The sequence below is a fragment of the Vigna angularis genome, chromosome 2 (assembly GCF_016808095.1).
Source record: "Vigna angularis cultivar LongXiaoDou No.4 chromosome 2, ASM1680809v1, whole genome shotgun sequence".
In the NCBI taxonomy this organism is placed as follows: Eukaryota; Viridiplantae; Streptophyta; class Magnoliopsida; order Fabales; family Fabaceae; genus Vigna; species Vigna angularis.
The window spans coordinates 25649053-25663785 of NC_068971.1; the positions used below are offsets into that span (position 1 = coordinate 25649053).

At 31.2% G+C, this 14733-nt stretch overlaps 1 protein-coding gene and 1 pseudogene across 2 annotated transcripts; both read right to left on the reverse strand.

The window, feature by feature from the left end:
* Positions 1-718: 718 nt before the first annotated feature.
* LOC128195539 (bZIP transcription factor 11-like) lies at positions 719-1304 on the reverse strand (annotated as a pseudogene).
* Positions 1305-5176: 3872 nt separating this feature from the next.
* On the reverse strand, positions 5177-13966 carry LOC128193352 (uncharacterized protein At5g02240-like). 2 transcript variants are annotated; one of them, XM_052873467.1, is made up of 7 exons: positions 13628-13966; positions 13173-13444; positions 12993-13029; positions 12803-12900; positions 12553-12614; positions 5474-5597; positions 5177-5400 (listed from the first exon to the last, which is right to left on the reverse strand). In XM_052873467.1, the coding sequence occupies exons 1-7, from the start codon at positions 13824-13826 to the stop codon at positions 5281-5283; spliced, it is 912 nt and encodes a 303-aa protein (XP_052729427.1). In that variant the 5' UTR covers positions 13827-13966; the 3' UTR covers positions 5177-5280. The 2 variants fall into 2 exon arrangements, with proteins under 2 accessions (XP_052729427.1, XP_052729428.1); XM_052873468.1 differs by lacking the exons at positions 12803-12900; positions 12993-13029.
* Between the last annotated feature and the right edge of the window lie 767 nt (positions 13967-14733).

The window sequence follows — 14733 nt, forward strand, 5'->3', positions numbered from 1 at the left end:
CCTATCTAATGTTTTTGTTATACTAATATAATTAATGTATGGACATACTTCTTTATCATGTATTGCTAGACTCGTCATGTGTATATTGTTAGACTCAATGTTTTTTTCTATATTTGTCTAATGTATGTTGTTAATATATATTTATAGACTCAAGTAATGACAATATAAATATATTTGTGATATTTTAAAACAATTAGTTTGTTAATTTTTTTTTATTCGATTTTACAATAGTTTCAAACTATACATTTTCAAGTTAAATAAAAAGTGAATTGCAAGAATATAAAACAAAATTTATATAATTAAGATGTACGATTTTTTTATTATAAAATATCTAATTAAAACCTTTGAAATCAACTATGTATAATATTTTAATTTATTATATTATAAATATATTTATTTAAAATCTCATGTCGATTTTATGTATATATCATTAATGCCAGCTTTGTTTCTTAAATAAATATCAATTTAATTTTTAAATACTAAAAATATGAAAAATATTCAGTGATAAAAATATTTATATTATAAATTAATTTAAAAAAGATAAATGTAATAATTTTAAGACAAATTATTATGTTACAATTTATTTTATATTATAATGTAAATTATTTGTATTAATTTTTAAATAATATTAATTTAAGAAATAAAAGTAAAATATTTTTTTAATTTTATTGGTTTAATGTCTCGGTAGGTCCATATTTTCGGCGTGAATCTCAAATAGGTCCCTTTTCTTTTCGGCGTCTCAATTGGGTCCCCATTTTTGTAAAATTGTAACAATTAAAGGTCTACCGTCAAATTGGACAAACGGCCGTTTAATTGTTTATTACGTGGCATGGTCAGTGTTTTCAGTAATCATAGGTGGAATTAAAAAAGAGTTTTGTATTAAAAACTATGAGGTTAAATCAGCTTTAGAGAAAGGGCACAGTGGGAATTCCCACTTCATCTTCCCCTCTCCTTCTCACACACAACCAGAGTTCGATGATCTCGTTCAGAGACTCTAACCGATGGCTCAGCTCACCCACCTGAGCCCGGAGCACCGAGTTCTCAGCCTCAACGCTCAAGAACTGCTGCGTGGTGATGTTGACGATGGTGAGTATCTGCTGATTCTCCTTTCTCAGCTGAGCCACTTGGGTAACCAGATCGTCCAAGTGCTTCTGCTTCCTCATGCGAGATCGCCGTGCAGATTCGCGATTCGATGTCATTCTCTTCCTCTTTCTCTGATCCATTACCGCTTGCTAGTCTTCCTCAGAACCCGAGTTCTGAAGCAGAGAGGATGAACCCGAACATGTTCCGCTTGAGGAAGCCATGGGTCCTGCGCCTAACAGTGCGCGATTTGTGATTGTTGGTTCTTCTTTGCAGGTCTGGTTTTTATGCAGGTTTGATTGTAGAGCGGGAAGGTGCGGTGGTGTGTGATGGCTGCCATGGAGGTTGGGCAACGGCGAGGAAGCTCGCGAGGTGAGGGAGGTTAGTGGTGGTCGCGGCATGGTTGGTGAAGATCGTGAGGTGATGATCCGAGATGAAGGTGCGATTGGGTTCCGAGAATGGAGAAGATGAAGATGGTTGTGCCAAGCTTTCGTCAATGGAGGAGAGGCGCGATGAAGGTTGCGGTGGCTGGTGCGTGTTCGATGATTTGCGTGTGAGAAGAGTGGTGTCGCGGCGGCTGGCGTGGTTGATGGTGGTGGAGAAGAGGACGGTGACTTTGTGCGACGGCGGCGAGATGTTGGTGATGCGAAGACGAACTCGCAGATGGCGGTCGTGGTGGCTTCGAACCCTTGCGCGAAGGAGAAGGAAGGTGGCGGCGGTCTTGGTTGAGGCACCGTGGTGGTCCGTTGATGCGCCAGCGAGAAAGGAAGGAGATGATGTTCTGGCCGTGGCGACGACTTGCGGCATTGGCGGGAGCGGCGGAAGCGGAACGACAGTGGCGGCTAGGGTTAGGGTTTCAGTGGGTGTAAGATGATAGGGCTGACGTGGCGCGAGGTTGAAGAGAAGGTGTTTGATAGAAAGTTAGTGTGAGATGGGAATCATAATCAGTTTTCCCACTATGCCCTCTCACTAAAGCTGATTTAACCTCATACTTTTTAATTGAAACTCTTTTTTAATTCCACCTGTGATTACTGAAAACACTGTTCATGCCACGTAACAAACAATTAAACGGCCGTTTGTTCAATTTGACGACAGACCCCTAATTGCTACAATTTTACACAAAAAAGGACCCAATTGAGACACCGAAAAGAAAAGAAACCTATTTGAGATTCACGCCGAAAATAGGGACCTACCGAGACATTAAACCAATTTTATTTTATTAATGATCAAGTAATTAGAAATCACAAGGATAGAACTAAAAATAAAGAAAAATAGTACAAAAAAGAATTAATACTTTAAAATTACGTTATTTTTATCTAATATTTTTTTTGTTATACTCGTTTTGTGTTTATTGTTATATTCATTTAATTAATATAAAAATAAAATTCAATAAAGTGTCATTATAGGTAACATTCAATTTAATAAAATAATCTACTAAACAAAATATCATATGTTCTAATATTATATGTTTGAACCTAAAATACAAATGAAGTATCTCATGGAGTTTGTATCTACTGATAGAACATGATTCAATAGTAATTTTAAGGCTCTTGAACTTAATGCATAATTTCGCTAGTTAAGAATTTAAGGAATTGGAACTTAATGAGTTATCATTAGCTCAAAGTCACTATGAATTGTGAGCTGATTTTGATATAAAATATGAATTGAGATAATTGTGAATGAATAAGAATGAAGTAGATGAAATATATTATTGACAATTATAAATACTTTATGTTATTTTTCTGTTACACACCGTCTATTTGATAAAACTATAAAAAAAAGTTTTTTAGGATTGTTGTAAACTTGTTGTTTAAATTGATTATTGAATGCAAAGATTGTTATGTACTTTAGAAGTTGCTTGAGAAAAACAATATGTTATTTATTACTTACTACATCTACATTGTGAAAGGTACACTTACCATTTAAGAACTTCATTATCTATAAACAAATACTAAAAAATGTGCTTAAAAATAATATTAAATATGCTTTTAATAAAATATTGAGTTCTAAAAGTACCAAAATCTTACCAAAAACAATAAAGTTAGTTAATCTTAATCAAACTATCCACCTACTTTACAAAATTTATTTGAATTCTCAAAATATTTATATACGTACCCACTCTCAAAGTATATAAAATTATATCTATCAATCATCAACTAAAACATATTGATAATCTTATGAATGATCTTTAAATTTTTATTTTATTTTATCATTTATAGTATAAATCACAACAAATCTCAAACAAAAAATTATTTATCTTGTATCGTGTTAATAACAATTCTTCTCAAGGTAATACAATAAGACCTTGATCAAGTCATATATTATCTTCAAGTGACACTCTCTTTACATTGTCATTATCATTATCATTAGGGGTGGGCAAATAGAACTGAACTGCAATGTATTACTAAAATCTGTATTGAACTAAAAACTAATTTGTCTAAACTGAACTGAGCTATAAAACAGTTCAGACAAACTGAACTGAACTGTTTTTTGTTTTATCAAACTGGACTGAACTGAACTATACTAAATTGTACTAAACTACACTATACTAAATTGTACTAAACTACAATATAAATTAAACTGAACTACTAACTATACTAATTTTAAATTGAATTATACTAATTTTAAACTGAATTGTACTAGTTTTTAAACTGAATTATACTAGTTTTTAAACTGAATAGTATAACAATGCATGTTCTTTTTAATTGAAATTTATTTTAATATTTATTTTATTTTATTTTATTCATAAGTGTCTTACAAATTAACTTTTTAATTATTTGATATTATTATTTTCTGTTTTATTCATATTTCTTTTATTATTATATGTGTATGGAAATTATTTTATTATTTATTTATTTATTTTATTTTATTTTATTTTTTATTTTTTATTTATATTTATTTTGTCATGAATATTATTTTATTTTTATATTTATTTTTTTAGTTTTTTATTTATATTTTTTTGTTTTATATGTGTATATAATTTATTTTATCTTTTTATCTACTTATTTTATTTTAAAATAATTTTTTATTTATATTTATTTTGTTCCCTCATAAAATTGTTTTATTAATCAATTATTTATTATTTATATTTTATTATGTAGAAATTAAACTAATATTTATTAATTATTATAATATAATAAAATATGATACTAAAAAAGTTACTCTTAATAAACGTTTGTTAATTTTTTTGTCATTTGATATTTCTATAATTTTAATTATTTTTGCTACATTACTATTTTTTTTATGATATTTCATTATATAGTCATTTAATAAAATTTAACGTTAAAAAATATATTTTAGTTTTAGTATATAAAATACTATCATTTAAAAATAATAATATTGATATTTGTTTTAAAGTAAGTTGATTTTTAAAATAAATAGTTATTTTAGTGTGTGTGCTTACACACATTTTAATATCATTAAAAGTTTTTTTAACATATTTTTACATATTTAATAATATGTTAAAGAATATAATATATTTAAAGTATTATTTTTTTATATAGTCTTTTTCTTTATGATTTATATTACTTAATCATTTAATAAAATTAAATTAAAAAAATTATATTTTACTTTTATTACTTAAAATAATATTATTTAAAAAGTAATATATGTTTATTGATAAAAAAAATATAAAAATTTGTGATAAAAAAATTTTGTCTTAAAAAATTCATTATTAATTTTTTATTTGAACGGTTTCTTTTATTAATATTTTATTATTAAATAACGTTTTCTTAATAAGACGGAGCAATTGAACGGAAACTAGAGCAGATACAGTTCTCACGGTTAACTGAACCGAAACTGTTATAAGTTCAATTTTTAAAAACTAAACCATATACTGAACTTTTAGTAAGTGTGGATCAGTTTTTTTAAGTATAATATATTATAGTTAGCTATAGTACAGTACAAATCAGTTATTTTTGCTCAGCCCTAATTATCATTATATTTCTTTTGATTTAGTATAGAATAATTTTTAACATATGAAATTTTATTTAGTGTCTTACCAACTATTGCATTGTTTTGATTAGAAATTGTTCTACATATCTAACAATTTTTCTTTTTATATTAATTCTGCACTCTAGATGTGATGGCACAAATGAAGGAAAACGATACTTCTTTAAATTTGCCAAGACACGATAAATTTCACATAACACTAATAATCATCTGTCACAGTCCTGAACATCATGAGAAGAATACTCAAATTCAAAAAGGAGTAGTGATCTGGGAAAATAAAGCCCTGAAGTCCTTTGTTGGTGAACCTGCTCCCTCAGGTTTAGATGCCAAGTCAAATGCCTTGAATTTAGCCTCCTCATAATTTAGTGCCTGATGAATTGTGCAAGAGTTAAAAAATGGTAGAATTATTTTGAAGTAGGAAGAGTGTGTTTGAAACTGGTACCTGAATGCAGGCTTCTGCAACATCAGCTCTTGGTATGGTTTTGGTTTCAATCTTCAGAATCTCATCATCCTTCCCTGTAATCAGTTCCCGAAGACCTCCTTCTTCGTTTTCAAAAGCTCCACACCTGACTCAATATAAAAAGGATGAAAATATGGAAAGTGAACAAAAAGGGTAGGAAAAAATGAACAAATCATGCTCATCAATAATACCCTTGTTCCCATACTATTACTTTAGACTTTTGGGGGGTGAAGGAAGTAAAAACTTCATATTTTATCTATAAATTGTAGAACATAAATGATTTTGCATGTATGGCAGAAGGCATTAGTGGAAAAACTTTCTGACTTTGAAAGAATTTGTTGGAGATTTAAATGAGTTTAAGTTACATATTGGTTAAAAAATGAAAAAGTTAAACAATAGAAAACTCATAAATCCATTGTTTTAAGGTTTTAGGTCAGAAGTGGTGTGAAACTTTATGTAACTTGAATTCAATTAGTAATCTATTTCCCTCCTGAATTCTCTTATTGATATTGAATACAGATCTTATTAGTAATGTATCTCTCCACTAATTCTCCCATTAATAGTATCATGAGAATTGGTGTACCTTGTAAGCTTTTCTTTAATTTTTCAATTGAATGAAAAACAACACACAGGATCTTGAATTTTCATGATACTCATAATTCCCACATATACAGTAAAGAAGAACTAACTTGGATCCAACTGTTCTCTCTCTCTTACTCCACTTTAATGCCTTCTGGATGATATAGAAGTTGTAGGAGGTTTTCTTTTCTCTGTCAGGTTTCTTTTCTTTTCTAAGAACGTTCCGTTCTCTATATCTTTTCAGAAACTTAACGTGTCCTCTTTTATGATATTTTAATTAACTTTAATAAAATACCAAAATGCCCTTTTAGAGTGAGAAGAGAGAGATTAATTTTAATAACTCTAAAATAACCCCAATAACTTTAATACCTTATATTCTAATAATCATCACATTAGAATTCTTACATCAAAGTTATACTTTAAATTACATGAACCAATGTAAATTATTAATATAATTTAACATTCTCCCACTTGGTTCATGTGATGACTTGAAGATCTAAAATAAACTTTAAGTGCGCACCATTCATTAGAATTATCAAGTCATCATCCTTATATGAATTGAAATAATCGGATCATGGTGGGCAAAAGTCATGATCGACAAGATTCCTTCCATGTATCACATAATCAAAACAACTCAACATAACTTTAATCAATCTTATAACTTTCATGTCTCTAAAGGAGACCTATCATGTCACCACAATCAATAATAAATGTATATAATTTAATGTGGATAACAATAGAATAAAGAGAAACATAACTTTAATTGAATTCACAAGTGTCATAACAATACAAGCATATAACTATACATATCCATAAAGATAGATAACATCATCATGTTAATATTGACTTATCCATAATGCCCATACTTTCAACATGGCCAATAAAAGTTTTGGGCGGTAGTCCTTTAGTTAACGGATCTGCTATCATCAAATTCGTACCAATATGCTCAATCAACACTCTATGTTTCTGCACTTCTTCTTTGACCGACAAGTATTTCAAATCCATGTGTTTAGCACCCTTTGAGTACTTGTCATTTTTAGAGAAGAAGACGGCTGCGAAATTATCACAATAAATCCTTATCGGCCTAGCAATACTGTCAACAATGCCAAGCCTCGATACGAAGTTCCGCAACCACAAAGCATGAACTGTGGCCTCAAAGCATGCCACGAATTTAGCCTCCATGGTGGAAGTAGCAATGACTGATTGTTTTGCACTTTTCCAAGAAATTGCTCCTCTAGCCAAAAGATAGACATACCCAAATGTGGATTTTCTTGAATCCACACACCCAGCATAGTCTGAATCCGAATAGTCAATCACTTCGAGATGATCTGACTTTCTATAAGTGAGCATGTATTCTTTGGTACCTTGTAAGTACCTAAGAACTTTCTTTGCAGCTTTCTAGTGATCCATTCCGGGATTACTTTGATATCGGCCTAACATTCCAACAGCAAAACTGATATCTGGCCGAGTATAAGTTTGAGCATACATCAAACTCCCAACCACTGACGCATAAGGAATAGACTCCACGGCCTTTCGTTCCAAATCATTCTTGGGACATTGCATTTGACTAAACTTGTCTCCTTTCTGAATTGGAACTATTCCAGGAGAACATTTTTCCATTCTGAATCTCTCTAACACTTTATTAATATAGCCTTTTTGAGACAAACTTAACAATCCTTGTGATCTATCACGGAATATTTCTATTCCTATCACATAAGATGCCTCATTCATATCTTTCATTTCAAAGTTGTTAGAGAGAAACTTCTTTACATCATGTAACATACGAATATCATTAGTAGCAAGAAGAATGTCATCAACATATAGAACCAATATTACAAACTTACTCCCACTAATCTTCATATATATACACCGGTCAACGGTGTTCTCTACAAAATCATATGAAGTTATGATATCATTAAATTTTAGATACCATTGACGGGAAGCTTGTTTTAGTCCATATATTGATTTCTTTAATTTACACACTAGATTTTCTTTTCCTGTTATGGTGAAACCTTCTGGTTGGTCCATATAAACTTCCTCTTCTAAGTCACCATTCAGAAAGGCGGTCTTTACATCCATTTGGTGAAGCTCTAAATCATAATGAGCCACCAAAGCCAAAACAATTCTCAAAGAGTCCTTCTTTGAAACAGGAGAGAAGGTCTCTTTGTAGTCAATGCCTTCCTTTTGAGTGAAACCTTTGGCGACTAATCTAACTTTATACCTTTCAATATTGCCTTTTGAGTCATGTTTAGTCTTAAAGACCCATTTACAACCGACTCTTTTTGAACCCTTAGGCAATTCAACTAGATCCCATACTTTATTGTCATCCATTGATTTCAACTCTTCTTTCATAGCATTCAACCAATTCTCTGAATTATTACTTTCCATGGCTTGTCTGAAAGAGACTGGATCCTCATCAATGCTTAAGTCACATTCATGTTCAATAGAGTAAACCACATAATCATTCGAAATAGCAAGTCTTTTCTCCCTTACAGACCTTCTTAATGCTGTTTCTTGTGGTTCCTCTATCAATTGCTCATTTATGACTTGCTCATTGTCAACTGGCTCAACATTTATATGTTCATTTTGTGGAATTGGAACATTAATTTGTTGTCTCTGCTTGTTGTGTGACTGTGATACAACAAGAGGGATAACAACTTCAGAAGAGACATTAGACATAGAAACACTATCAGTATGCTCTTGAATGTCCACTATTCGTGATTCCTCACTCCCACTAAATTGACCATTTTCAATGAACCGAGCATTTCCAGACTCAACTATTCTAGTACTATGGTTAGGGCAATAAAATCTATATCCCTTTGACTTTTCAGGATAACCGATAAAGTAACCACTAATGGTTCTTGCATCAAGTTTCTTTTCATGTGGATTATATAACCTTACCTCTGCCGGACAACCCCAAACATGAAGATGTCTCAAACTGGGTTTCCTTCCAGTCCATAGTTCATAAGGAGTATTAGAAACTGCTTTGCTAGGAACCCTGTTAACCAGATATACAGTAGTCTTTAATGAATACATCCACAAAGATAAAGGGATATTACTATGACTTAACATACTTCTAACCATATCCATAAGAGTACGATTCCGCCTTTCTGCTACACCATTTTGTTGTGGTGTACCAGGCATTGTATACTATGCACATATACCCCGACTTTCAAGGTACTTTGCAAATGGACCTGGACATTGTCCACTCTCATCCGTTTTACCATAATATTCACCACCTCTATCAGATCTCACCACTTTTACTTTTCTATCTAATTGTCTTTCCACCTCATTTATGAACACCTCAAGGGCATTCACTGATTGAGATTTTTCATGCAATAGATATATATAACAATAACGTGAGAAATCATCAATAAAGGAGATAAAATATTTTTCACCACTCCAAGATTTAATGTCAAAAGGACCACAAATATCAGTGTGTATTAACTCAAGAAGTTGACTGCTTCTTGTGGCAGGATATTTTGATATGTGTTTTGTTTGTTTACCCTTAATACAATCAATACATACATCCCAGTCATCAAAATCCAATTGAGGTAAAATTTCATTTTTTACTAACCTCAACATCCTTTCTTTGGATAGGTGACCCAATCTTTTATGCCATAAGAAAACAGAACATTCCTTTCCTGCACTAGAATTTCTATCAATAACATGTTCAACATTAAACAGGGATTCAGAAAAATTAACATCAAGATTTAAACGATATAAACCATCCAATAATGTACCAGAACCATAATAGTACGAAAGTTTATACAAATGAAAAATATCATTTTCAATCCTAAAGTTAAAACCTAAACAATCCAACTTTGCAACAGAAATCAAATTCCTAGCACAACCAGGAACATAGAGACACTTTTCAAGATTCAGACAATAGCCAGTGTCTAGAATCAATCTGTAAGTCCCAATTCCTTCTATTTGTGCCTTCATTCTGTTCCCCATATATAAATACTTTTCAGTTCCTTTTATGGGCTGGATTGAAAGGAATCCCTACATAATATTAAAAACATGAGTAGTAGCTCCAGAATCCAACCACCAGGTATTATTAGACACTTCTACTATATTTGCTTCAAAACTTACAGAAACATAAAAAGTACCTTTCTTTTCGAACCAAGATTTTCTTTTCAGACAATCTTTCTTGAAGTGACCTACTTTCTTGCAAAAGAAACATTTCTGGTCCTTCTGGATACCGCCCTTATTCACTTTCATTGGGGCTTTGTCCTTCTTGTTCTTCTTTCCTGATTTACCTTTACTGAAGCTAGCACCTTCATGAGTTGTGAGATGGATAGAATGATCTCTCATTTTCTTTAATCTCCCTTCCTCTTGAACCAACATGGCTTTGATTTCTTGGAAGTTCCACTTATCCTTAATAGTGTTATAATTCACTTGGAACTGGCCAAATTCAGGAGGAAGAGAGTTCATGATGAACTGTACTAGAAAAGACTCATTCACCTTCATTCCCATTGACTTCAATCTTGCTGCTATATTAGCCATTCCAGTTACATGTTCATGTATGGGCTGTGACTAGTCAAACTTTTTGGTAGTCAGCTCACTCATAAGAGTTCCCACAATAGACTTGTCAGTTATGTCTGATTGTGAATACTCCTTGATCATTTTCATGAATTCCTTTGCGTTTTCCGTTTTGGGCATGGAAGGCTTTACGTTCTCTGCCATAGACATGCGCATCAAGTTTAATGACAACCTATTAGACCTATGCCAAGCCTCATAAAGAGACTTTTCATCACCTGTACTGGTCTCTGTAATGGCTGCGGGCATTTCATCCATCATAATAGCCATATCCAAGTCTAGAACACCCAGTTGGAACTGGATTTGTTTTGACCAATCGGCATAATTGAGCCCATTAAACTTGATGACATTGTTGCTCAAACCTGCTAAATTCATGTAAGCTGAAATAATACATAAGCTCATACATCAATGCTTTGATTAAATTTAATGGATTCAAACAAATTACTACACTAGTCATACATTCAAGTTCACCTTTGGGTGACACTTAAACTGATAGGTAGTCAATAAAGTCATTCATTTAAGTTCACCTTTGGGTGATTCTTAAACTGACAAATTTCATATATATACTTTAATAAACAATCACTCATACTTAAGACTATATGTATGCTATCTTTGGATATACAAACATATACTAAGTACATGAAATGTTTCACTTTAATGTCATCAATTATAAACCATGGCTCACCTTTGGGTAATCCATAACATCCTTACATCAATGACTAATTATAACATATATTCATAATTAAACATCTTTTATATTATGAATAATTTTCATAATACTATAAGAAACAACTTTTAATTCACATATAATTTCCATTCAATGCAGTAACAATAACCATGTTCACAATATAATAATTTGTGAAAACATGTTCTGCAACGAAAAAACACTTGACAACCAAAATCGGTTTTTTTTTTTTCGATAATTCAATTCAAGGGAATTGACTCTTCATGTAGGATTTCAATTTTGGCATATTCATATTGCACATTCCAAAATTTACGTGACATGCAGGAATTAAAGTTTCTTTAATGTTATAATCAAATAAAATAAAATATAACTTATGCCTGGATCAAATCATAAAAGTGCAACACTTTTAATGCAACTTTAACAAAAATCCCGTGCACCAGAAATCAAATAGAAAAACTTCTTGAATTCCCGCGGCTGGAGTTGCAATATTAAAATTGCTCTGCTGGATCCATGAAGTTACTTCCAAATAGAATTCCACAGTACAATCAAATCACGTGCAATACTTTAATGGAAGTATAAAAAATAAATAAAATTGGCTTTCAGGGCACGAATTCAAATGCTTGCAGATTTCATACATTACATTACAGTGAATTTAATTTTCCTTTCATGCCAATAAATAAAAATTAAATCTGGAAATTCAAAAATTCTCTAAATTTTAAAATTAGGGTTTTAAAAAAAAATTGGAAATATTACCATTCTGGAGAATCATAAAATTCAGAACCGTGCTCTGATACCACTTGTAAGCTTTTCTTTAATTTTTCAATTGAATGAAAAACAACACAAAGTATCTTGAATTTTCATGATACTCACAATTTCCACATATACAGTAAACAAGAACTAACCTGGATCCAACTGTTCTCTCTCTTACTCCACTTTAATGCCTTCTGGATGATATAGAAGTTGTAGGAGGTTTTCTTTTCTCTGTCAGTTTTTTTTTCTTTTCTAAGAACGTTTCGTTCTCTATATTTTTTCAGAAACTTAACACGTCCTCTTTTATGATATTTTAATTAACTTTAATAAAATACCAAAATGCCCTTTTAGAGTGAGAAGAGAGAGATTAATTTTAATAACTCTAAAATAACCCCAATAACTTTAATACCTTATATTCTAATAATCATCACATTAGAATCTTTACATCAAAGTTATACTTTAAATTACATCAACCAATGTAAATTATTAATATAATTTAACATACCTTATAATTGTATATGGGATGCCAGAATCAGCCAGATATTGCTCAGCCTTCCTTTTCCAAACCTGAAATCAGTACAAAAACTACATTCTTTCTATCAAAGGAGGAATGATAGAAACAAAAAGTATTATCCATTTACCAAATGAGCATTTTTGTGTTAAGATGAATTCCAAACAGTAATCATGTAAAATCAAGGCCATAGAGTGCTATGGAAGGAGATAGTTCAAATGTAAAGAAATCATTCAAAACTAACCAATATATTCCCTTTGCACATTTTGTTCACAGGATGATTAACATCAGTTCCACCCATAGACCCCACCAACACAATCTGCTTAACCCTAGCAGCCTTAGCTGTTCATATATATGTATATCAGTTTCAGTATTGCAAGCCTTAGTTTTTGTCTTACAACCTATGATTAATGGAAATAATACATGATTCTCACCAGAATCTATTTGATTTTTCTGCCCAATCCAGTCAACCTAACATGTAAAAGTGACTAAAATATGAATACAAAGGAGACAGACATTTAAAAATTGGTGTTCAAACCAGAAAAATACGTAGGCAATTACTAGATTGGATGGTCCAAAATTACATCAGCATAACACAGAAAATGTAATAGCACCTGTTCAGGAAATGCTCCCTCTTCAAAATAGTACTTTGGTCTCTTTTGCTTGGTTGGATCAAAGCCAGGTTTTATTCGTGGCATTGCACTTGTGAGGATTATGAGAGCATCTATACCCTGAAATGCAGCATCAATATTCTCAGCATCTCTTATATCCCCTACATAAATGTCATCTGCACCACCAATCTTCTGTTTGCTTTCTTCTGTTCTAACCAGACCTCTTGCCTCATACTCATTTCGCCTCTCTTTTAGCTTTTTATAAACTATTTTCCCTGAAAAGTAACACCAATTCTCAGCATTTTCTTATTAAAGTATGTTATTGAATCATTACTCATTTATTTATCTGTTCAATCTATAGTTACATAATAATTTCTTTACTCAACTTTTTCATTTCTAATTACTTCTTTTCTTAACATAAACAAAACCCAATACATTGCAAAACAAAAAAACCAAACCTGTGCGACCACCCGCTCCCGTAACCAGCACAGTGATATTCGCGGCCACAACACTGATTCTCGTTCCAACGCTCTTCGCGGCACTTTCTCGGTTCCACCATCTTAGTGACTGCAAAATTGAAGAAGACGAAGAAGAAGAAAAAGAAGAGAGAGGAGTAGTGGCAGCGGCGGCAAAAGGAACACGTGTCACCATAGCCATTACAGTAGTTGGGTGAGTTTCATTGTGGCGTGGGTGAGAGAAGAATGTGGGAATGCTTTGAGCTTCAGCGATCTCTACTGAGACCAGATATCATGGGTTTGATGCTTCGTAGTATGTTTAACTTTCTGAAATTTTACAGATTTTCTTATGTATTTACCTCATCTTCTCGGAACACCATGATACTTTTAGTACATGTTTTGTAATGATATGTGGCCCAGAATTTTCTGTTTCTTTTTTTTTAACAATTTTATTGTTTTTATGTACATTTATTTATTTATGAAAAATGTTTTTTTTGATAACTTTTTAACAACATTTTTATAATCTGATAACAGATGTTCTATTGTTAAAAAGTTGTTAAAAAAATTGTTAAGATAACATGGTCTTTTATTTATTTTTTAATATTTTCTTTTATACACATTAAAAATATTAAGGTGAAATTTTTAGTATAAGAATAAGAGTTAAATACATTTGAAATTTTTAAATTTTAAAGTAAAATTAAAAATTGATTTTGTCCTAAAATTAAATATATATTTTGATTTTTAAACTTCAAAAATTAATTTGATACAAAATAATTAATCTTTTTAATGATATATGTAACGATCCAATTATGGGAGTTCCTAAAACTTAAATCTTTTCAAAATCTCAAGAATATTTTTCTTAAAGTTATGGAAAAAAAAACAGAGATATTTAACATTTACAAAACTTAACCTTTACATCCAAATGTATACCAAGACATAAATATTTAAATCTCGTTTCAATAAAACAAAATTCTTATTAAAATCTCATGTGAATTTTTTTCATCTCTCAAGCGTTTACTCAACGTCTTGAATATCTACATTTGTTATCGTATAACAACATGAGTTATACGATCATCACCACACACAAATAAGTATGAATGAACTAACAG

Excerpts from the sequence above, each read along its gene's own strand:
- LOC128193352 (XM_052873467.1), bottom strand. The coding sequence starts at position 13,826 with ATGGCTATGGTGACACGTGTTCCTTTTGCCGCCGCTGCCACTACTCCT. Across the intron at positions 13,030-13,172 it reads AGGGAGCATTTCCTGAACAG|GTTGACTGGATTGGGCAGAA; the intron begins GTGCTATTACAT and ends TTTACATGTTAG. Across the intron at positions 12,901-12,992 it reads GAAAAATCAAATAGATTCTG|CTAAGGCTGCTAGGGTTAAG; the intron begins GTGAGAATCATG and ends ATATATGAACAG.